Genomic DNA, 24,152 nt, shown 5'->3' on the forward strand with positions numbered 1-24,152 from the left:
GAGGGAAGCAAAAATGGTGCATGACTGGTCTAAGAACCATGTCTACTTGCAATTCCAAGATTCTGTCATTCGAGTGGATCTTGTAACTGGTCGAGCACATCCTCTAGGAAACAGGTTTATAATTGATCATAGATCTGATACCATAGTTCACTTGGCCCCATTGCAGTATTGTTACACGTATAAAGCGGACACTGATGTTGGGGAAGATTCTCCTTATATGGATGTACTACCTGGGATGACTGAGTCGGACAATGTGGATTGGGTCCACCTAGCAACAACCAAAGACAGTTGGGGAAATAGAGGGACAACCTGGGTAACACCTGAGGGGGATGAAATGCCCGTACCCTTAAATATGCTACAAGCAATGCATATAGCTTCTGACAAGACTCATCCTAATATAACGAAGAAAACATACAAGTGGGTCCCTAAAGCTTCTTTAGCGACCATCTCTAGTGCTAAAAAACAGAAGCCTTGTAAGAAACGTCCCACTCGCTCCAAGAAAAGTAAGAAAACGTGGCGTTGGATTCCTAAACGACTATTGGAAGCCCAAGGCTACTATCAAGGAAATGATCAAATTTGGGTGCCAAAACGTAGATTGTGTTCTTACATGTCACCTGACCCATGTGTGCCCAATCCTATAGCTCCAAAATGAATTGACGATCGTGGAAAGAAAAAAATCACAGAATGCTATACACCCGCTCCAGAGCTAGTTTGGGTACCAAAGAAAGAACGATTTGTTCCACCTAGCTCAGAAAGGGGGGAGTCCCATGAAGCTTCTAGCTCCTCATGTAATGCATCCATAGAGGTAAAAGCTTCTCCACAGCCTCCACCTACAATAGTGGACCTCCATAAAGCTACAAAGGAATCCACACCTCCCAGTGTTCAAAAATCACCTGATGAACCACTTCAAGTTCGATCCTGGGAGAGTACTTTACCACCCTTGCAACTCGATGAGGCACCTAAGGTAATGAAAAACTACTGGCAAAAATCTCCACCTATTACCAACTGGAACAATTGGTTTCAAAGGGTGACGACATCATTTCAAACAGTATGATCTACACAAGGAAGGGGGGAGGGTTTGCTAACAGTCATCATTCACTCACTTCCCTCTCAACCTTCCTCCCTGACCTCTCAATCTCCCAATCTTAGGGAATGTACATATAAAGCCTTATGCTCACAAAAAACAAAAATAATAAAGAGCAAGAGCAATTAGCAAACGAGTATGCACAATAAAAGTCAAAACATTGACTCAGACCTACACATTCACATCCGGTACACTGAAACAGAAACCTATGCCAGAAAACACCTTTGATCCTCATCACTCAAGTGATGGAGGGTAGGTAGGATTAGTACGATAGGAGTGTTTCTGTTTTAGAGTTGAGTGATTAGTAAAGTTCCTTTTTCCCACTGATAAGCCTCCTAGAGGTATTCTTTGTGTTTCCTAGTGTGTACAGGAGCGTGTTGCTATTGTTAGGATCCGGACCTTCATGGAATATTTATCTCGACTCACTCTTCAAATCAAGCACGACCATCAACACAAACAGGTGTTTCTTGTCCATTAGCATTGCCCCTTATCTTTTTTTCATCTATGTTTGTCTGCTTTGATTGTGATTGGTATCATAATATTCAACACATTTGTTTAGCACCAAACATTAAATTCAATGTAATTTTTTGTCATAATCACTTGTCTAGGTTTAAAAATCAAGCAGTCCGACTAAGCCAGTTTGACCAAGCTAGGTGTTAGAGATCTTCTCTTAATACCATGGGGAATGCCTTCCTAATAATCAATGGTTACTTAGGTTCTTAATCCGATTTAGGCAGCATTGTGTGAAATGTACTAGGGCTTTCTAGTGGGCTTAGTCCCTATTGACCTTTAGCTTAAGTATTATAAAAGGAGTTTACTAGTGTGATGAGCCTAGGGAGGGTAACGGTGTTATATGACCCCCCCAAAGTGACAAAATTAAAATGTTGAAAAATTTTTTATAAAAAAATTCAAAGCGCCACAATGTAAAATCTTAAGCTGGAAGAGAAACCTCAGCTTGATTGGGTACTTCACTCACATGTATCGCCTATGGTACTAGAGCCCTAGAGGTTCCCGCTTTTCCTTGAAAAGCAAAAACCCCTAGGCATACAAAATAAGCACACACATCAAAATTGAATCACTGTGAAAAGACTTTGGGGGGTCAAAGAAAAGGTAATCAGTCAGGCGATGATTTCATGAGAAATTCCTTTTATTGTAGCTTAACTACAAGGTCTTCTAGGTATAGCCTCTAGTCAGCCCTCGAACATGAAATACTTGGCTCTCGCAATTAAACAACTTAATTGACCAGAGAAAATTAAGAAGCTTACCCATGGTATTAATAGTCGATCTCTAGTACCTTTCGACCGTTAAATTAGCGACCCCAGACTTCTTTAATTTTTACTTGTACATCTGTTTATGCATTTAATTATATTGAAATTTAATGTTTATTGCTGACAAATGGTTTAAAATTCTGCTACCAATCAATTTGTCTGCTTAAAACTGCATATGCTTTTTAATTGTATATGAGAATGCAATTATTGTGCCAATGTTGTTTGATTTTGCAGTGACTGAAGAAGGCTAAGGACATTCATCTCAAATTCTCTTCCACCTCGACAAACGAGCTTCAACTCAATAGCTTCCGAGGACGGAATCTACATCAGGAAGGGGGGCATGTTAACCCTCACAGCTCACGGACACCATATCACCTACGACGGACGTTGTATTATTTACTTGGTAGAGTCAGGTATCGGGCTTGTCGGTCCAATAGGAAAAGGGTAAGAGTGATCGTCGATGAGAGGCGCACTCTAACTGGAACATTCAAGGGATTAGTTGGCTAAGCATGGGCGCCCAAGTGTGAATGGAGTGAGCTCATATAAAAGTCACCTAAACCTAAAATCCATTCATTCTCTCATTTGTGCAATTGAAGAGTGCTCTTGCTCCATCTCCATCTTCTTCTTCTTCATCTCCTTGTGTGTGTGTGTGTGTGTGTGTGTGTGTGTGTGTGTGTGTGTATGTGTGTGTGTGAGTGAGAGAGAGAGAGAGAGAGAGAGAGAGAGAGTGCGATCAAGCATTGCGGCGGCACGACGGCGGCGAGGCGGTTGAGCGTGGCGTAGCGGCATCTCCCTCTTCTTCGTGGCAAGGAATCCTCCATGAAGCAAGCGTAGAGCGGTTAGTGACACACCATCGTCATCTTTGAGCTTACTAGTTTAGGCTTGTTGTGTGCTTGGAGCCATTTGTGGCTCGCACGCGGTGTATCGACAAGTTCCTTGCATTGACACGTGCGACATACGCGCACAGTCACTTGGTTGTGCTTGCCTGCAATGTGACCAATATGAAATTTGAATTGCAAAATAAAATTTGCTCACCTTATTTGTTTGTCAAAAATCTTGGTTTGGATCATGAAGTATTTAAGGCTTTGATGATTTGTACGTAGAATAAATGGAGTCCCTAAGAGATAATGCTTCCATGTTTCTAGGACATGTAGCACAATTGATAGCACTTGTTCATAAATGTCCAATGTTCACTCGTCAAAATTTAATCTCCTACTCTCATATGCTATGGCATGCCCTTCTTGAAGCAAAATTTCTCCAAGGCATTCACCACATGCATCACATTAGACCTCAAAGGGCTTTGTGAGATTCAATAAAATAAGCATGGGTTGAGAGAAAGCTTTTGTTTAAGCGTCTTAAAAGCTTCTTGCTCATTTCCAATCCATGCATACTTAACGTTCTTTTTAGTTAGGTCATGTAGTGGACCAGCTATTAATGAGAATTTTTCTAGTATGTACGCATACCAATAAAGCTTTGTAACTCATGTAAACTCCTTGGTTTAGGCCATTCTTTAATTATTTTCAACTTTGTGGGATCCATACAGATACCAAATTGAGAGATAATATGACCCAACTATTGAATTTCTTGAAAGAAAAATTCACTTTTCTTTTTATTAATGAAGAGCTTATTATCAAAGTTTGGAAAATTACCTAGAGGTGTTACTTGTGCTCCTCAAGAGATTTGGAGTAGATGATTATGTCGTCAAAAAATACTTCAATAAAGTTGCGATATGGTCGAAAGATTTTCTCCATCATGCTATTGAAAGTGGCTGGAGCATTTGTCAAGCCAAAAGACATGACAAGATATTCATAAAGACAATATGTAGTACGAAAAGCGGTCTTTAAAATATCTTCATTGACTATCTTTATTTGATGATAGCCACTTTTAAGGTCAATCCTACTGAAGGTAGGTAGACCCTTACAACTTATCAAATAGATCTTCAACCTCTATTCTTAATTGTGGTTCTATTTAGTGCTCTTTAGTCTACGCAACATGTGATAAGTGCCATCTTTCTTTTGCACTAATGAAACCGGTGAGAAAAATGGGATGAACTAGGCCTTACCATCCCTTTTTCTACTAATGCATTCACTTGCCTCATAATCTCCTCTTGTTGAGCTTGAGAGACTCTATAAGGAGGTTTATTGGGAGGTGAACTTCCTAGTAGAATCTCTATGGCATGGTCGTCATTCCCTTGTTTTGGAGGTAACTCTCCAGGGATGTCATCAATGAAAACATCTTGGAATTGGGTTATGAAATTAGATAACTCTAAATCTTCTTGTATTCCATCATTGTTATTTGGTAAAATAGTAGTGTCATTCATAGATTCTCTAACAAAAATCATGTACGCGAAAATCGAACTTTTCATTGACTTGTCAAATGTATGTACAAGGGGTATGGTGTTACGTGTCTCACTTGCACATATATACATATCTCTCTCTCTCTATACTTAAAGTAGATTTTTCTCTCAAAAAATTTCAAAGAGGCAACCATGTGATCAAACCATGGTGCCCCTAGAAATACATCTTCATGTTTGAGAGGAGAGATAAAGAAGTTTTCTTTGTCCACATAACTTTAGATATGGAGTCTCAATTTCTCAATCAAGAGAGTGACCGAGGCTTCTTGTCCCTTGAAAGCCCCATCCGCCTTCAAAGTATCTCCCATTGCATAAGCTTGTATCCCTAACTTGGTGGCTAGCTCAATTGATGTGAAATTATGAGTCGAGCCAAGATCAAAGAGGATAAAAGCATCATGTTCTCTCACCTTTCCCCAATCAAGCGTAGGAAAGTGGTGACCCTTTGCAATGACCATCCTCTTTTGGAGCTTCAATCGTAGATCCTCTAGGTGGTTCATTGCATACATTTCTTTATGCGCAAGACTGATAAACATGTCCTTGCTCCCCACACTTTAAAAATATTTTTTATCCTTACAATGATAATGCTCTAGCTCTTCGGGTGAGAGTTTATTTTTCTTTTTGTAAACACCTTTGTCCTTTGCTTTATTGTTGTTGTGGTTGTTAGGGTTGCCTTTGGAAGAATTTTGTGTAGCATTATTCTTCCCCTTGGGCTCATTCTTGTCCTTAATTTTCGTGGGCCCAAAGCTCTTCTTAGCCCCTTGTTGGACATTGATTCTTGAAGCAACCATGGTATGGTGAATGAACACCGAGGTGGTTTTGGGCCTTTGAGAATTGACATATTCATTCATGTCTTTGGGAAACCTAGAACAAAACTGTTTCTTTTGATCTCGAAAGCCTATCTTTTTGTAGACAATGACTTTGAGATGTAGGTCCCAAAAAATTTCTACATACTTGTGGATAGACTCATATGGAGACATCTTCAAGCTTCGCCATTCGATAAGAACTTTATCTTTGGAATCTCTTGAAAGAACCTGCTTCATAATGGAAGCTCTTAAGGCTTTCCATGTCTTTGGAGCTTCTCCGTTAGCTCGTGGACTAAACCACCATTGCCTAGCAGACTTATGAAAGTGCTTGGCGAAAGGTCAGAGAGAAAAAAGAGGGATTGAGTGATTCAAAAGTGGAAACAACTATTTGCTGCCAAGTGAAGTAAATGAGAACAAATTTTGAGATGAGCCGCAAAGGAATGTGAAGAAAATGATATCTTTTTGAATATTTAGAGATATGTACTTAGATACGCTTTAGATTGCGTAGATATGCTTTAAATGACCAAAACTGCCAAATTTGGAGCCGTTTTGACCATAAACGGCTCTGCTAATTAGTAAGTTAACCAATTTCTTACACATCCCTTTTTGAGTCGTTTTTGGCCCTAATGTTATGTCTTGGGTTGTATAAGCTCACTTTGTATGACAAGTGTGGGCATAATTTTGCAAATGTCGTTGTGGATTCTAAGGCTATTCCAGAAGCAAAACTTTGGCATGCACGTTTTGAACATCTGAATTTTGCTAGTTTGCTATGTTTGCAAAAATTTGATATGGTTGCTTCTTTGCCGCCTCTTGAAGCACATCTGAAGCATGTTTGTGAACGCTGTATTTTGGGTAAGATACAACGTTCAAAGTTTCCAAATGATGGTTCAATTAGGGCATGCAGCTTGCAGCTTGTGCATAGTAATGTTTGTGGGCCCATGCAAAATCCGTCCTTGGACAATTACCTTTACTTTGTGACTTTCATTGATGATTACTCTAGGCATGCATGGGTGTATCCACTTAAGGCAACGTCCGAAGTGTTTATGTGCTTCAAGAAATTTATGGGCATGGCCTAAAAATGTCTCTAAATGTACTATGGGCACCCTCCGTTGTGATCAAGGGGGGAGTAATTGTCTCATGAATTTGATGCATTTTTTGCTAGTCGTGGGATAAAACACCAATGTACAATTCCATATACGCCTCAACAAAATGGTGTTGCTAAAAGGAAGAACAGGTCGCTTACACAGATGGAAAGATGTATGGTCAAGAGTCAAGCTTTGCCACTTTTTTTTTGGCTTGAGGCCATCATGTGTGCCACTTATGTACTCAACAAGTGTCCTGCAAAAGATTTGCAGTCTATGAATCCATATGAACCATGGGATGATAGAAAGCCATCTATTGATTACATGCATGTTTTTGGGTGTTTGGCCTATGCTTTGGTGCCACAAACGTAGCGCAAAAGATTGGATGATAAGGCTGTAAAGTGCATTTTTGTTGGTTATAGTGCTGAAAGCAAAGGTTACAAGTTGTACCATTCACAAACAAAGCGTATCTTGGTTTCACGGGATGTTGTGTTTGTGGAAAATTCTATTCCGCCCTTATTGTCATGTACTAGAGGCAATAATGTAAGCTCACATGAGATTTATGAAAATTTATTGCCTCTTTTCAGTGGTGGGAGTTCGAATCTAAACTCCAATGAGGCAAATGTACAGCCTGTGGGGGTTTCTAAAAATGTTACAGATCAGCCAATTTCTGATGCAGATGTACATGATGTACTTGATGAGGAAAGGGCTGAGAATGAGCAAGTTAGAGGTATGCCAAAACGGCTGGTGCATACTTTGTGTGATAGTAAATTGGATGCACCTTTGTCTATCGTACTCATTCAAGTTATTTCCATGCATCTTTGTCTATTGTAGTCATTCAAGTTATTTCAATGCATCTTATGCATCAGATTGCTATGCTTTGGCTATTTCCAGTTTATGTGATGTTGAGGAACCTCTGTCTTTTGATGAAGCAAAAAATCAAAAAATTGGATGGCTGCCATGCAATCAAAATATGATGCACTTATAGAAAATGATACATGGACTGTATGTGATTTGCTTCGTGGAAAAAAGGTCATTGGTATGAACTGGTTTTACAAGTTGAAACGCAAGCGGGATGGTGAGATTGATTGCTATAAGTTTGACTTGTTGCAAAAGGCTATGCATAGCAGAAAGGTATAGACTATGAAGAGACTTTTGCTCCCACTTGCCGTATGAGTAATGTGCATTGGTAACTCATTTTGGTTGGGATGTACATCAATCAGACATTGTTACTACTTTCTTGAATGGTGACATATTTGAGGAAGTTTATGCAATGTATCCTGGCGGTTTTGTCAAGAAAGGACAAGAGGATAAAGTGTGCAAATTTAAGAAAGATTTGTATGGGTTGCAGCAGTCTTCTTGTGCTTGGTATGAGAAAGTTGACACTCATTTGGTCAAATGAGGCTTTCGTAATAATCCAACAAAAATCACTTTGTATGTGAAGCGTGAGGGTGATATACTTCTCATTGTTGTTTTATATGTGGATGATTTTCTGATCATTGGTCCGAATGAGGTACATATTGCTGAATTTAAGGCTGATTTGAATGCTACTTTCAAGATGAAATATTTGGGGCTATTGCATCATTACTTGGGCATACAATTTAAGCAGTGTGATGGTGGTATTTCCTTGTGTCACACAAGTTACACAGAGACATTGCTATGTAAGTTTGCACTTGAGGATTGCAAACCTATTGCCACTCCCATGGAAACATGTTTGAAATTGAGTCTTCATGATGCTAGTGATCCTGTCGATGTCACTCTTTACCAAATTATCGTTGGGTGCCTTATTTATGTGTGCATTACGAGGCATGATATTCAATTTGCAATCTCACAGGTCAGGAGATTTATGCATAGCCCAGGGTTTGAGCATTGGCGGCTGTCAAGTGGATCTTTTGCTACTTGGGTGGCACTTTACATCTGGGGTTGTTTTATCCCGAGGGAGGATCATTGCTGCCAGATTTACATACCCTTTCGGACTCAGATTGGGCAAGTTGTTTCGACACGCGAGTGTCCACGAGTGGTTTTTGTTTCATGCTTGGCAATTCATGCATATCATGGTTGAGAAAGAAGCAACCTACAATGGCCACTTCTAGTTATGAGATTGAGTACAGGGAAATCTTCATAGCTACGGCTGAGTGTGTATGGCTCATACGCCTTATGGCTGATTTGGGTGTTCGACATGACACTGCCAACATCATCTACACTGACAATCTGAGCGCATTTGGTAGTTGCGAGGAACCCAATGTTTCATGCTGGCACAAAGCACATTGAGGTGCATTACCACCATGTCAGGGAGAGACTCAACAGGAGAGGTCAGCTTGGCTTATGTGCCAACACATGACAACCTCGCAGATCTTTTCACAAAGACATGAGAAGTTTGAAGCTTTCCGCAAAGATTTGGGCTTACTCCCCTTTGTGGACTGATCGTGTCCTTAGGGCATGGCACTTCTCTATACTCTATGTGCAAGCTCTCATTCACCGCATCACTCCTAGGGGGGATTTGTTACCATATACATGTGGTAGGGTGTTTGTGAACACAGTTAGGATTGCCGGGGCATTTTTTTCCTCACTAGGAGGTTTTTCCCCCAGTGCATTGTATATACACCCATCACTCTAGGGCTAACTTATCTTTGCATTGCACACTAAGTAATACACTCTCTATTGTGTACCTTGAGCTTCCTCCGTCTTCTCCAAGCTTTGTGTGTTTCCCTGCAACCCTGATTCCAACATCCCCCATTCAAAAAGACTTTGTATTATAAGTTCTCCCATTGAGAAAGACTTGCTTACAATGCAATCTTTGTGCTCTTCATCTCCCAATTGATGCCATGAAGATGGAAAGCTTCATGCACCAAAATTACATTTGGTAGGGCCACGTGCAATAGAGAGAGAAACCCATCAACTCCTCCTTTCTTAGCATGCTTGAAGGTGATTGGTCCTTCCTATGGGCTAGCCAATGAATGGCTTACTTCATATGGTTAGCATTGTGACAAGTGTCCTTCATTTCTTGAAAAGAGAGCTTAATTCTTTAATTAAATAACACTAAATTATTATTGGCTCTCAAGGTAGGCTATCCAATGAGATTCAAGATTGCTCATGGGATGCTCTACTCTCATTGGTCCCCCTAGTATGCTACCCAATAGGATTGAAGCTTACTCATGGAATACTTTATTCTTAATGGTTCTCTTTGTAGTCTTCCACATTCATCTTAAGTACACTTGCCACAAAACACTCCTATTTATCGCTTTAACGGAAGGGCTTCCAAAATAATGAAGTTGAATAAACTCATACAAGGTTGGGTTCAGACGGGGCGACGACATCCTTCATCTGGATTTTCTACCTCTGTCTTGCTAGTTCATCGAAAAATTTCGCCTTAGGTTTTAGCCTATGAGAAATAGCTTGATGGTGGCAAGACTAATGATTGCGGTAGTCTCCAATCGAGCTCAACTCGCATCCCTGCTTTTCTTGCTGAAAAGCTAGGTAGAAATCGTCTTATTCTGACAAAAGAGGGGGGGGCGTAGAAGGGGAGGGGAGGGGGGATGTTGCCCATCTTCATGGTGGGCCCGGTAAACTATTCTCTTTTTTCCTCGAGTGCACTCTTGCCACTTCACAATGACGCCCCTCCGAGTCCCTTAGCTGCTGCCCCACCTGAACGCAGCCTAAATTCAGTTGTACCAGAAATTCATTTTATTTTCACCAAACTTGGCAGGCCATTGAGTCGGCACCCTGTTGGATTGGATGTCAAGACAAAACATTGTTGTCATATCATAGACGTCAAACTCAAGTTGTCGGGCGATTGAAGCAAAATTATGAGGCGTAGTAGATAATAAGACTTCCTTGCAACGATTTACAACTTCACTACGCTCATGTCCCTGCTGCAGAGCAGCAAGCGGCTCGTTCCATGGAAACTACCCGCATCAAGGCGATGCCTTATCATCGCCACCTTGCAGGTTGCCTTCCTCCTCGCCTACCTCGCCCTCCATCTCTTCTTTCTCAGCAGATCAAGCCTGCAGAGACCCCCTCCTCTCTCATCGTGGGAGGTCGTCTCTGCGAGGGTTTCTTCTATCTGCCCCGGTGTCCATCTATCAACAGAAAATTCACCGCGGTTTGTTCAGCGCAACCTCTCTTTACCTCACAACCAGCTCTCAAATAGACTGCGTCGCCGCAACGCGATGCCTCCTCGCAACTTCGATCTGTTTCCCAATTTGCCTGTCGACCACCAAGTAATCGTCCTTTATGTTCACAACCGCCCTGCTTATCTCAAGCTTGCTGTGGAGGGTCTTTCGAAGGTAGTTGGCATCTCAGAGGCTTTGCTGATCATCAGCCATGATGGGTTCTTCCCAGAGATGAATGCAGTTGTCGAAAAAATTCGCTTCTGCCAGGTAAAGCAGATTTTTGCTCCATTTTCTCCTCACATTTTTTCGCATGCATTCCCTGGAGTGTCGCCCGGAGATTGCATAAAGAAGGATGATGAAAGTTGCAAAGGGGACCCAGATCAATATGGGAACTACCGTGCTCCACATATTATCTCTCTCAAACACCACTGGTGGTGGATGATGAACACTGTTTGGGATGGACTTCCGGAGACCCGCAATTACCACGACCACATCCTCTTCATTGAGGAAGACCATTTTCTGTTTCCCAATGCTCTACTCAACATGCGCACATTGTCGGCTCTAAAAGCATGCGCATGTCCTGCTTGCTACATGGCCAATCTTGCACCAGCGGACGTGAATTTCAAGGGAGAAAGGATGGAAATTCTTGTTGCCGATAAGATTGGAAATATGGGCTATGCATTCAATCGTACGATCTGGAGGAAGATTCACATGTATGCTGAGCAGTTTTGTAACTTTGATGACTACAATTGGGATATTACCATGTGGGTGGTAGTGTATCCAGAATGGGGGAGTGCGACCTACAGCCTCCGAGGGCCTCGCCAAAGTGCACAGCATTTCGGAAAATGCGGATTGCACCAAGGAAAGAGGGAAGGGGAGCCGCCTTGTTTTGATGAAGGTGGTCAATTGCCGCCAGTGGAGGAAGAGGATAAAGTTTACAACATAAACACAAGTTGGGTAGTTAGACACAGCAGTGTAAAGGGCTATGACCGCGGTTTTAAAGGATGGGGTGGCTGGAGTGATACAAGAGATAGAAATTTGTGCCTTGATTTTGCGTCAATGTATCATATGGGAGAAACTATATAGTGTGGCATGTTCCTTGCAAAGTAAGGGTGCAAATTCAAGCTCATAATTCGAGATTTTAATTGCCTCGGAAAAATGTGACTGCTTGTTTGCCACAGAGAGTTGATGTAGCTCGTATAGGCCTTGGGCTAGGTGGAATTGGCAATTCAGAAGACTTTGGAGAAGCTCCTAGCCATGAGGAAGCAGAGCAGTAACACACTTGTATACTAACATGCTCTCTATGTAAGAATAGATATCAGCATTGCAGTTGCTGTCTTGCAGCTGCATATCTATAAACTGACAAATGGTTTGATCTTACAAAATGGTCTTCATTGGGTAAGTGAGTGGTTGCTTTTCCCTCTTCGTTGGGCTTCCTCATTTGTATAGTATTGTTTATACTAGGCAGCATATTGCTTTTCTCATGTGCTCAAATCTAGTATGTCTTCTGTTAACATACTTGTTTGAATATTTTACTTGGCAAAAGGCTTCGGGGTATTTCATTTTGCGAAGCATGACGTCGAGAATGGTGTGTTAACCTGTTGTAGTAAACTGTAAAGGACTCCAGATTAAAGGCTATGCTGAATAGAGCTATAGCTCTATGCAGTTTCTAATCTGTGGGGTGTTGCCCTTGTTAGAGCCAGTAACAATTGCTCTTCTTTGTCTCTTTCTGGCCTCCTGTTGTTGTCCAATTACCAATGTCTTTCTTGTCCAGGGATTTGTGGAGCATGATGGCGAGAATGGTGTGTTAACCTGTGGTATCAGTTGTTGGCAAAGTAAACTATAAAGGACTCCAGAGTAAAGGCTATGCTGAATAGAGCTGTGCTCTATGGGGTTTCTTATCTGTGGGGTGTTGCCCTTGTTACAGCCATTTAAGGGTTGCTCCTGTTTGTCTCTTTCTGGCCTCCTGTTGTCATCCTATTATCAATGTCTTTCTTGTCCAGGGAATATCTTTTATTCTATTGGCATCTGAGAACAGTAGTATCAGTTTTGGTGTAAACAGCTATGCAAGGAAAGAGTTATTAATACAATTCTATTGTGTACCTTCTACAACAAATGGCATAATGACAATTCTTAATGACATTCGTGAGAAGTTATCATTGGAATGACTCTCCACACATGCTTAGTTGTTGAAGAAGTTTTCCGTTCTTGATGTAGTAGTATGTTTGCGCAGAGCCCCCCCTCCCCCCCCCCCCCCCCCCCCCCCCCCCTCCTCTTCCTTTTCCCCCCCAAAACCAACCACCAAAACACGCACACACAATGTAAATGTAATCGCAGGCATGTGTGAGTACTTGCAATGATCGGCGCTGAGCTGGTGAACTGCGGTGGAGACCAGCTAATGCTGAATTTTACAAGTTTTTTCCATTTGTGCAAATAATGCCGATGTACACCTAGGTAAGGTGCGACTTCATCTTTTGGTGTTCAGTTTGAGATGAGAGTTAACCATTCTTTGCTTCAGATTTCTCACCAAGCAAAGCTTTTGTGAGAATGCGTGTATTGTTGTGATCGCTTGGTTTGGTTTTATCCAAGCTCAGATTGATGAAGAGCTAAATGTATTGAAAAAGCGTTTGTTTGGTAATGTACAAGCTATTGAGTTTCATTTGGCATTTAACACTACTAGAATTTGTACAAGTTCCATGTGAGGCATAAGGCCAATGTGTCCCATAAAATTTGACCAATCCTATACACAGGATAAGGAGCTTATTTTGCAGGTTGCCATATTGCAGCAGAGCTGGAACTTGTGAGAGAGATTGGAGCTTTATGAGGTTAAAGGAGAGTTCCAAGTCTGAGAAGGGTTCTGAGAGAGCTTGGAGCTCAACACTCTGTAGTTCAGAAGCGCTGTTGAAAAGCTCAGGTAGTGAAGCCATCTGTTCATCGCTGAGGTAGAAAGGCTTTTAAGAGTAGTGTTGCAAGGGTAGAGCAAGTATATTCTGTTAATACAGTAATGTAAAGAGCGTGTGGGCTGCGTTTTTCTACATCGATATTATTGGACCACGGGCAGATAATGTCTCAAGGTCGCTCTTTTAATTCCAGTACAGCAGCAACCAGAGTGTTACGTCCTCATACATCAAGATGAGCACTTGAGCTATGTTCGGGCAAATGTGAACATGGCCCTATGGCTAGGGCGGTTAAGGAGTCCTATGAATTGGACCCTATGCTCATTTGTGAACCATCTTGTGTGATCACTATGCCAGGACTCTAGGCCCATGGAAGCTCTACGGGGACTCTAGGCCTATGGCAAGGACTCTAGGCCTATGGCAGCTCTACTCGCACACCCGTATCGGTGTGGGCTTGGTTGTAAGGTGTAGCGGAAGTGAATGTTGAACTTTACTCAAGATGAGTGCTCCAAATTAAGGTTCCTTTTACTTACAGAAGGGAGAGCCTTCCGTTCCTTTAGTGAGAAGAGTGCAAATGATCACAAACAAAGTGAATGACACTGTGAATGAAGGTGCTCTGAGAGAGAGAGAGAGAGAGAGAGAGAGAGAGAGAGAGAGAGAGAGAGAAGAATACGACACCAGACGTTTGTCAAACCCTCCTCCAAGGGCCCCCCTCTCTATGGCGAGAGAGGTCTATGCTATTGATTGCACAAATCTGATACAATGGCGTAGATGCAATGGACTTGCCGACGATGTCGACGACAATGATGACGGCGACAAGACGGGCTGAAATCTGAAAACGCTAGGGCTAGGAGACACGGCGTTTTCAGCCATAAGACAGCCTAGCGTTTTTGGACTTCCCAGATCAGCCAGCTTTGTCACAAATTGGTGATGTGTCATGGCCCTAGACACACTTAAAAGTGGGGCAGTAGAGGACACACACACCCCGGCTGACAACACCCGCGGAGACAGGCTGTTGTGGCAGATTTCCGGAATTCACGCTTAGCATGCTGACATGGCACACTGTACGGACTTCCGTGATTTGCGGGGCTTTTTGCGCTGAGTTGCTGACGTGGCAATGCATACGGAAAAGCTGACTGAATCTTACGCAAGCTGAATTGGAAGCTTGCTTTATTTTTCAAAGCTTTTCACTGATAGCTTTTGGGGTTGAAACCGGCCTGTACTTTCAAAAAGGGCGGTAGACTTTAGACTTAAACCTTATTTGCTTTCACCCATTTAATTTGTCGCCCACTTTACCTGTACTTTCAAGACACAACAAAGGGGAAAGGGATACAGGCTGCTAGAATGCACCTGTATGAGAAGACCGACACCAGATTGGCCCCTAACTTAAGCGCCCCTTTCGGTATTTCTTTATTGTTTAAAAGAGGGAATAAACGCTGTGGTTCCCTACAAGCTGCCCCGCACAAGCTTGGCTGAATTTCAACTGTTCCGGCTCGATTTGGCAGCATAACTCTACTAGGACCCTTCACAGTCAGTATTCCCACGCATTGAATGACTTTCCCGACGCATACGGGCACTTTGCAAAACCTGGCGAGACTCTGCAGCACGCTGAATTCTCTGTTTTCAGCCCCGAAAATGCGCCAGATCACCTGTACAGCGGTCCCCTCGCGTCCCCGAACCTCCTCGGGGTATTAGGGTCCGTTTAGGGCCAAAACCCTAAACCTGCAAAAATACACAGCAGGCTGTAATTTACTGTTTCGGGCTCTGTTTCGCTTGCCGGTCGCATCCGTAGCAAGTCCTCGAGCTCCCGCACCTGTAGGGCTACTTGCCCTTTGAATCGGACTAGATTTCGGACGTGAAACCTCTCCGAATTCACCTGTACCTGTGGGGGGATTAGCCGCTAGCTAATCCAGTACCTGTGCAAGAGGCTCTTGCCTCGGCAATCGCGCATGAAGCCACACAACTGTACATTGGTCAATTGAAAAGCCCACTAGAGGCGCATAACATATTGCCATAGGGCAGAGAGAGGGCAGTGCGTAGCGTGCAGGGCATCACTCCTGGCACCGCACTGTACATAAGAGGGAAAGGAAGCACTCCATAGCTCTTAACCTGTGACAAAAACTGCAAATGAGCCCCTCCCTCCTTCAAATTCAGCGCCACTTCTTCATGCATGAGGAAAGTGCACAGGAATGTGCCACTTGGCACATTTGCAACCTATTTCCCGTTTCGGGGTTGCCGCCTAAAAATCTCCCAACCGGTTTGACTTCACGGCAGAGTAATAAAATGTTCCCCTTGTCATTCCGGAGGTAATGACTCAAACACATTTTCAAGTCCCAAAATAGCAGTTCCCTAAATTTTAGGAGATGCTGCCATTGTATCTTTCTAGGTCATCTGACCCCCTTTGTACACTGCAGCCACACCCAGAATTGAAATGTAGCCTCTGTAGCAAAGGATTCCACTTTGGCTAGTCAATGACCCCGCTTTGGCTAACCATAGTCCTTGTCCAACCTTAGTGCTCTCTTGTCCTCAGGCCTGGACTCCTCTGAACAATTCCACACTAGCTATGCAATGCAGGGCAGTTAGATTTCCCGAGGGGTGTTTCCAAAAAGTGAAAGTAAATAAATAATAAGAAAGAAATCAACAAAAAGGATAGATAGTAGTCACACGTTGGTGACATACCCCCCTCTTGAAATCTCAAACGTCCTCGTTTGCATCTATGTCGTACATGCTCACAGTCAACATTGATGTATTCAACACGTGTCGACACATGTACGACACATACATGCTCATTGTGAACTCTGGTGTATTCAACACCTCCTTGACACATGTATTGCCTGCGTGTGAACCCTATCCCAATGACATAGTGGTAGCTTCGCACTCTGCCATTGCTTTGAGTCACTAACTTTCCAATGACAAAATGGTAACCACACATTTTGCCACTGTCTTATAGTACACGTTGGATCCAGTAAGACTTTCGGGCATACCCAAACCGACAGTTTAAGAATGCAGTTACACATGTACTCTTTAATAGAAGTAATTACTGTATCCTTGACAAGCTGACAAGAAATACTCACTTCTATAGCACTAACCACAGTTTTGGACATTCCGTAAGAGCAATTGCCAAACTGACAATCTGTACAACTCTAACATTCATGTAACATGTACTTGATTTGAGCTCACTTCAAATACCATGTACATCATTTGTTTCAGAGGCCATTGTCACACTAACAGTCCATGTAGCTTTGAAACTCAAGGGATCAAGGTAGGTTGCAAATCGAAGGCTTCAAGGTAAAGTGATAACACAGTTGGTGACTCTGCAAGTTCACTTTCTTCCATCCACTTAGCATCCATTGGTGGATAGTTTCTGAACTTTACCAAGTAATGCCTAGCAACCTTGGCTTTCACTTTTCTTTCTTTATGTGCCAAAATCTGTTCCGGGACCAAGATCTCGTCAAGTTCCTCGCCTTCCGGTTGATCTTCAGCTGGCATATCCTCTGGCACATCACCCACATAGGGTCTGAGAAGACTCACATGAAAGGCATTGTGAATCTTTCAACTGTCTGGCAATTTCAGCCTATATGCAACATCACTGATTATATCGCACACTTGAAAAGGCCCATAGTAACGCATGCTGAGCTTTGGAAACAGTCTTTCCTTGCCCTTCATCTTCTTTAACCTTGCCTTTTCAAAGCGTAAAAGCACCCAATCACCAAGTGAATGTACCACTTCACGACGGTGACGATCAACTGCTTTCTTTTGCTTTGCCCGAGTCTTTTCTAAGGCTACTTTGACCTTCTTGTACATTTTATCTATGTCCTAAACATACTTATCTGCTTCAAATATCTTGCTCTTTGTATGTAGTATGGGAGGAACTTTCTTGCCACCTTCAACTATCTCAAAAGGTGCCTTGCCAGTTGATGAATGCACTGTATTATTGTATGCATACTCCACCAATGGCAAATACTGCTCCCACTTTCCTTTATGCTCTGACACGTAGCACTTCAGCAGATCTAGGACAGTAGAATTTGCCTCTTTTGACTGCCCATCTGTTTGAGGATGAAATGACGAAGAGAATTTGAGCGTTGTGCCCATATTCTCAAACAAGCCTCTCCAGAACAAACTTGTCATGTGTGGATCACGGTCGCTAACAATCGACTGTGGCATGCCATGATACTTGAAAATATTGCTCATAAACAAGCGTGCCATATGATCTGGCTTTATCTTCTTCCTGACAGGAATAAAATGAGCATGCTTGCTGAATCTGCAAATGATGGTCCAAATACCATCGTTTTTTGTCTGCGTTCTTGGAAGATCAAAGATAAAATCCATAGCAATACTTTCCCATGGTTTATCTGGAATAGGTAGTGGTTGCAATAACCCTGGTGCCTTTTGCCTGTCAAACTGGACCTTCTGGCAAATTAGGCATTCTCGCACAAAGGCATCCACATCTCTTCTCAATGTAGGCGAATGTCTCAACCGCTTTAACTGTAGCATCGATACCACGATGCCCTGTATACAGTGGGACATGACTCTCTTTCATAACTTTGCGTCGCAATGGCTTTGTGACACACAATTTGCCATGCATCATCATGAACCCATCTTTGAGAAGATAGTGTTCATGACGTTGTCCATCCATTAGCTGCTCGAAGACCCTTGCAAAATCTTCATCATTTGCATACTGTTCCCTCATATCATCAGTTCATGATGATAAGGAATTGACACATTTGAAATTTGTGGCTTCCTTGACAAGGCATCAGCCACAACGTTCTTCTTGCCTTCCACATGTACAATCTGAAAGTGGAACATGGACAAGATATTTGCCCATCGCATATGCTTCTCAGATAACTTTGCCTGTGTCAAGAAGTATCACAAGGTCTGATGGTCCTTTTGGACAACAAAGTCTGCACGTAGCAGGTAGTGTTTCCAACTTAAGAGCGCATGAATCACACGGCCTGCAGTTCTTTTTCATAGACTTGCATAGTCTTTTCTGGCCCTTCCAAGATTCTACTCTCATAGGCTACTACCCTGCCATCTTGCATTAGCACTGTACCAATGCTACTACCGCAGGCGTCGCACTGGACCACAAATGACTTCCTAAGATCTGGCAACACAATGATTGGATCTGAAGTTATCTTTTTCCTTTAAGAGATTAAAAGCTGAAATCTCTTTCTGTGTCCATCTAAAGGTGATTGCCTTCTTTTGAAGAGCATGTAAAGGTGAAGCAATCTCAGCAAAATTTCGGATAAACCTTCTGTAATAGGAGCATAGTCCCAAGAAACTTCGGACATCGTGCACCGTCTTCAAATCTGACCATGACTTGATCGCTTCAAATTTTGCAGGATCCATTATGACACCATCCTTTGAGACAATGTGTCCCAGAAAGTGAATCTCTTCCAGAAAAAATTCACTTTTCTTTGCATTGATGAGCAACCTATGACTGCGTAGCTCTTTGAACACAATGGCCAAGTGATGCCTATGCTCCTCTTCATTCTTTGAGTAGACTATCATGTCATCAAAGAATGTACCAACAAACTGCCGGTGTGGACGGAAAATTCTGTCCATCATCCTATTGAAGGTAGCAGGAGCATTTGTGAGACCAAAGGGCATCACTAAAAATTCGTAAAGGCCAAACGTCGTTCTAAAAGCAGTCTTGTGCACATCCTATGATCTAATGCAGATCTGATGGTACCCACTCTTAAGATCTATCCTGCTAAACATAGCTGCTCCTTCTAATTTGTCCAGAATATCATCAATTCTAGGTATAGGGAACCTATTTGTGATGGTATTCTTGTTCAGTGCACGGTAGTCGATGCACATACGCCATGAACTATCCTTTTTCTGCACCAACAACACTGGAGAATAGAATGGGGATGAACTTGGCTGAATCAGCCCCTTTTCTAACAGCTCCTGTACTTGGCTCATTATCTCTTTCTGCTGAGCCGCACTAACCCTGTACGGAGGCTTATTTGGTGGGCTACTGCTTGGCACCAAATCTATCGCATGGTCCTTGGGTCTCTTTGGCGGTAATTGAGACGGTAATGAATCGGAAAAACAGTCACTATACAGTTGTAAAAACATTGACCTTTCTTTATCTAGCACATATAAATTTGATTTATGACAATCTGACACTTCACGTGCAAAAACCAAGTACGCAAAAAGATGCTTTTTCATTACAGAAGTAATAGCAGAAGCTGATACAGTAGGAATAGACTCCCCTTTAAGCTTTACATCCAGAATGTGAGTCTTTCTCCTGCTCTGTACAGTGATCTTTTTGTTGTAGGCATCCATGATTCCCAGGGGTACACGAAATAACCATGGAATACCTAACAACACATCACATCCGTCCAGTGGCATGATGTTAAATTCTTCAGCATCTACATAGGATTGGATATGTAGGCGCAACTTTCCGATGATGGGTGTCACAGCCTCTGTATGGCGAGGACATGCCAAACCTGCCTCTGCTGTATACCCCATCTCTTTAGATATGATTCCCAACTTTGAAGCCAATTCTGGGGAAATGAAGTTGGCTTTGGCACCTGGATCAAAGAAGATAAGGACTGTTTGATCCCTGACCTTTCCCCATGCTCTACAAAGCTCAGTTGCATCTGAGTTTGGCTTGTCGCCCACCATATCTGGCACTAGACCAGCCATGGGCTTCTTTCCTTTGTTGTCTTCCTTGTCATTAGAATCAGCTGGCCTTTTCTTTGTAGGACAATTGTAAGCAATGTGGCCAGGCTGCTCACAAATAAAGCATTTGTTCTCTGACCTCAGGACCTTCTTTTGCTCTTCTGACTTGCGGGAAACGTCTTTTCCATTTCTTTGCTGGTCCCTTTTCTGATTCAGTCGTAGCTTTGCCTTTCCTTGCGTTGGCTGGCTCCTGAGTCCCTTTAGGAACCTCATTGGGAACGTGCTTCTTCGCTGAATTTTTCTTGGCTGATCCTTCCTTGACGCCAGTATTGAATTCACAATCTTCTCCCTTGAGCAAACCATTGCTAGTGTTTGCTACCTTGATGAGCTGCGTCAAAGTAGTGACTTTGGTCTTCGTACAGTACTTTCTCAATCCTTTGGATAGGCCACAACAGTATTTTTCAATCTATTCTTTCAATGGCACAAACCTATAGGAAGTTACTGGAAGTAGAGCTTTCCAAAACTTTCGATTGTAGTCATCCAGATTCTTGCAAGTGGCAGCATTAAGCTGTTGCCATTCTGTCATGAGATCTGCTTCAAAGTCATGAGATAACCATGCTGCTGCAAAAATCTGCTTGAAGTAAATCCATGTGGACGGAGCTTGCCCTTGAAGCAATAAAGTTGTCCACCATTGTCTCGCATTCCCTTTCAAGTAAGTGGCTGCCTTGCAGACCTATGAAGCCTCTGTAAAGTTTCCCCCTGCATAGGCCTTGTCAAACTGCTCGAGAAATGAGAGAGCCTTCTTCCTGTCATCGAACCCTGTAAAGGTCGTGAATGTCACACCTTTGCCACCTTCTTTGTACGGAGTTGGCCTCTCTAGCGGCGTTAAGTTGTCATATGGAAGTGACTGAAACATGGGAACACTGTTAGGATTCATCTGTGTTCCCTGACCGCAATTAAGTTGACCTAAAAATGCCATATTTGGTTGTTGATTTGTAATTCCAGCCATACCAAAATTTGCCTGTGGCATCCCAAATTGGCCCTGAGTGCTTTGAAACCCTGGTAGCATGCCCGTGACACCATACATGGGGTTAGGCATCATCGTTTGAGCACCCCCGAACATTGTTCCTGGCTTGTAAAACTCATTTCCAGGTGCATGACTAGCCATGCTCTGGAATACCGATCCACCTCCAAAATAGCCAGGGTGTACTGAAGGTGGTGGGAAGACTTGTTGCATAGCCTGTAGGTTGCTTCCCTGCCCATTAGAACCAGCTATAGGCTGCTGAAAAGTGGCTGGCTGAATTGGTACAGCTTGAAAGATTGGCATCTCAGCCACCTGTTCTTGCACCTTCGGCACATGTTGTGGAGATTGCATGTTCTCCGTCAAGTGTACAGGTGTTTCCATTGACTCTGCAGTATGAATCACCTTTGTTCGAGCCTTAACAGGCTTTTGAATATGATCCAGTGACCCAACTTGCTGAGACGGAAGAGGAGGTTGCAGAAAGGCTAAAAACCTCGGGTTTTGCATTACTTGTGTGAACATAGCCACAACAGTAGCCAACTGGGTCTTGAATATATCATCATCCGTCTCTGGTGGTCTTGAAGACTCACCCACTTCATGTGTCTGTTGACCCTGTGAAGAGGAAACCTGCAAAAATATGTATTAGGGTCCGTTTAGGGCCAAAACCCTAAACCTGCAAAAATACACAGCAGGCTGTAATTTACTGTTTTGGGCTCCGTTTCGCGTGCCGGTCGCATCCGTAGCAAGTCCTCGAGCTCCCGCACCTGTAGGGCTACTTGCCCTTTGAATCGGACTAGATTTCGGACGTGAAACCTCTCCGAATTCACCTGTACCTGTGGGGGGATTAGCCGCTAGCTAATCCAGTACCTGTGCAAGAGGCTCTTGCCTCGGCAATCGCGCATGAAGCCACACAACTGTACATTGGTCAATTGAAAAGCCCACTAGAGGCGCATAACATATTGCCATAGGGCAGAGAGAGGGCAGTGCGTAGCGTGCAGGGCATCACTCCTGGCACCGCACTGTACATAAGAGGGAAAGGAAGCACTCCATAGCTCTTAACCTGTGACAAAAACTGCAAATGAGCCCCTCCCTCCTTCAAATTCAGCGCCACTTCTTCATGCATGAGGAAAGTGCACAGGAATGTGCCACTTGGCACATTTACAACCTATTTCCCGTTTCGGGGTTGCCGCCTAAAAATCTCCCAACCGGTTTGACTTCACGGCAGAGTAATAAAATGTTCCCCTTGTCATTCCGGAGGTAATGACTCAAACACATTTTCAAGTCCCAAAATAGCAGTTGCCTAAATTTTAGGAGATGCTGCCATTGTATCTTTCTAGGTCATCTGACCCCCTTTGTACACTGCAGCCACACCCAGAATTGAAATGTAGCCTCTGTAGCAAAGGATTCCAATTTGGCTAGTCAATGACCCCACTTTGGCTAACCATAGTCCTTGTCCAACCTTAGTGCTCTCTTGCCCTCAGGCCTGGACTCCTCTGAACAATTCCACACTAGCTATGCAATGCAGGGCAGTTAGATTTCCCGAGGGGTGTTTCCAAAAAGTGAAAGTAAATAAATAATACGAAAGAAATCAACAAAAAGGATAGATAGTAGTCACACGCTGGTGACAGGGGCTCTGCTTTTTGGGCATCCCTTGTAATGCATAGATTAGTGGGTAGGGCCCTCACAACTCAGAGCATCTGGACGCAGAGTTTGAGAGTGAGAACCCTCCCATTGTCTTGTACTTTGAACACAGATTAATACAAAAAGAAATACCGAAAGGGACGACAGTCTTTGGGGCCAATATCTCTAGGCACGGAACTCCGTTGGGCCGTGTCGAATCAATTGTGAATTGTGAACTGTTTTGAAGTGAATCTCTGTTGTGTCGCGGTAGAATCTTAACTTGGAGTGTCCCAAGTTTGTTATAGTGGTATCAGAGCGCGGTCGATTTCACTTCTATCGAGAATTCCGATCCTTTTCTCCCGGCACTTATGGATTCCAACAACGAACAGTCGACTTCCTCTGCATCTGGGGATGCGGGAAGAGATCACGAAGAAGATTCTCACGAAGAGTACGGCCCGCCTCGGCCTACTCAGGCGGAGATTGAAGAGATGGAACGTCGACAATTGGTTGACGATGCGACAAAGATGATGATCAACCTTGCGAAGGATCCGAAATTTGCTAAATTTTTGACTCAGACATCCTTCGACGAAGTACACACCCAGTGGCAGAAGGCCACAGAGCCACCCTTCAAACCGGCACTCAAGAAACCTTCTACTCCGAGGATGTTTACAGAGCAAGAATTGGAAGAGGTGGTTGATAGAGGGATTACTCAGCTTTTTGACGTGAACAACAAAGCCAAAAAACACGACAAAAAGCAGAAGAAAGGAACTGACTTCCCGGGTTATTTGGGTCGTCTGCCTCCGTAAGAAAGCAGAAGAAGCGTGTGCAATTTGAAGGAGTATCCAATTCTTCTTCTTCTTCTTCTTCTTCTTCTTCTTCTTCTGACAGTTCTTCTAGCTCTTCTGACTTGAGCGAACAAGACAGGAAAGGGAAAAAACGAAGCAAAAAGCAAAGCTTCAGAAAGGGCAAGAAAAAGGCAAAGATGCCTAAGTTTCACCCAGTTTCTGAAAGTCCTACAGAGGACTCGTCTTCAGATAGTTCGGACTCCGACGATCACAGATTTTACGCAAAGAAGAAGCATTATATAAAGCCAACCAGTATGACTTCCTTGAGGATAAAAGCAAGAAAGTTCGAGAATTTAAAGAAGGTGGACGGTTAGTTAAGTTTGACACTTTTTCTGGATTCCGAGATGCTTCGCTTCATACAGTAGTTTCATATAGCTTTCTCTGGAGGGCATTACTCAGAGCACTCCAAGATTCGGAGGGCTATCTATTTTTTCAAGGGA

At 43.1% G+C, this 24,152-nt stretch overlaps 1 protein-coding gene across 1 annotated transcript; it reads left to right on the forward strand.

The window, feature by feature from the left end:
• The first annotated feature begins 10,409 nt into the window (after nucleotides 1-10,409).
• On the forward strand, nucleotides 10,410-12,186 carry LOC147436484 (beta-1,2-N-acetylglucosaminyltransferase II). The gene has a single exon (XM_086489363.1). The coding sequence runs from the start codon at nucleotides 10,454-10,456 to the stop codon at nucleotides 11,786-11,788; it is 1,335 nt and encodes a 444-aa protein (XP_086345489.1). The 5' UTR covers nucleotides 10,410-10,453; the 3' UTR covers nucleotides 11,789-12,186.
• Nucleotides 12,187-24,152: the final 11,966 nt, after the last annotated feature.

Source organism: Adiantum capillus-veneris, chromosome 18 (genome assembly GCF_014529385.1).
Source record: "Adiantum capillus-veneris isolate H3 chromosome 18, ASM1452938v2, whole genome shotgun sequence".
NCBI lineage: Eukaryota > Viridiplantae > Streptophyta > Polypodiopsida > Polypodiales > Pteridaceae > Adiantum > Adiantum capillus-veneris.

Excerpts from the sequence above, each read along its gene's own strand:
- LOC147436484 (XM_086489363.1), top strand. The coding sequence starts at position 10,454 with ATGTCCCTGCTGCAGAGCAGCAAGCGGCTCGTTCCATGGAAACTACCC.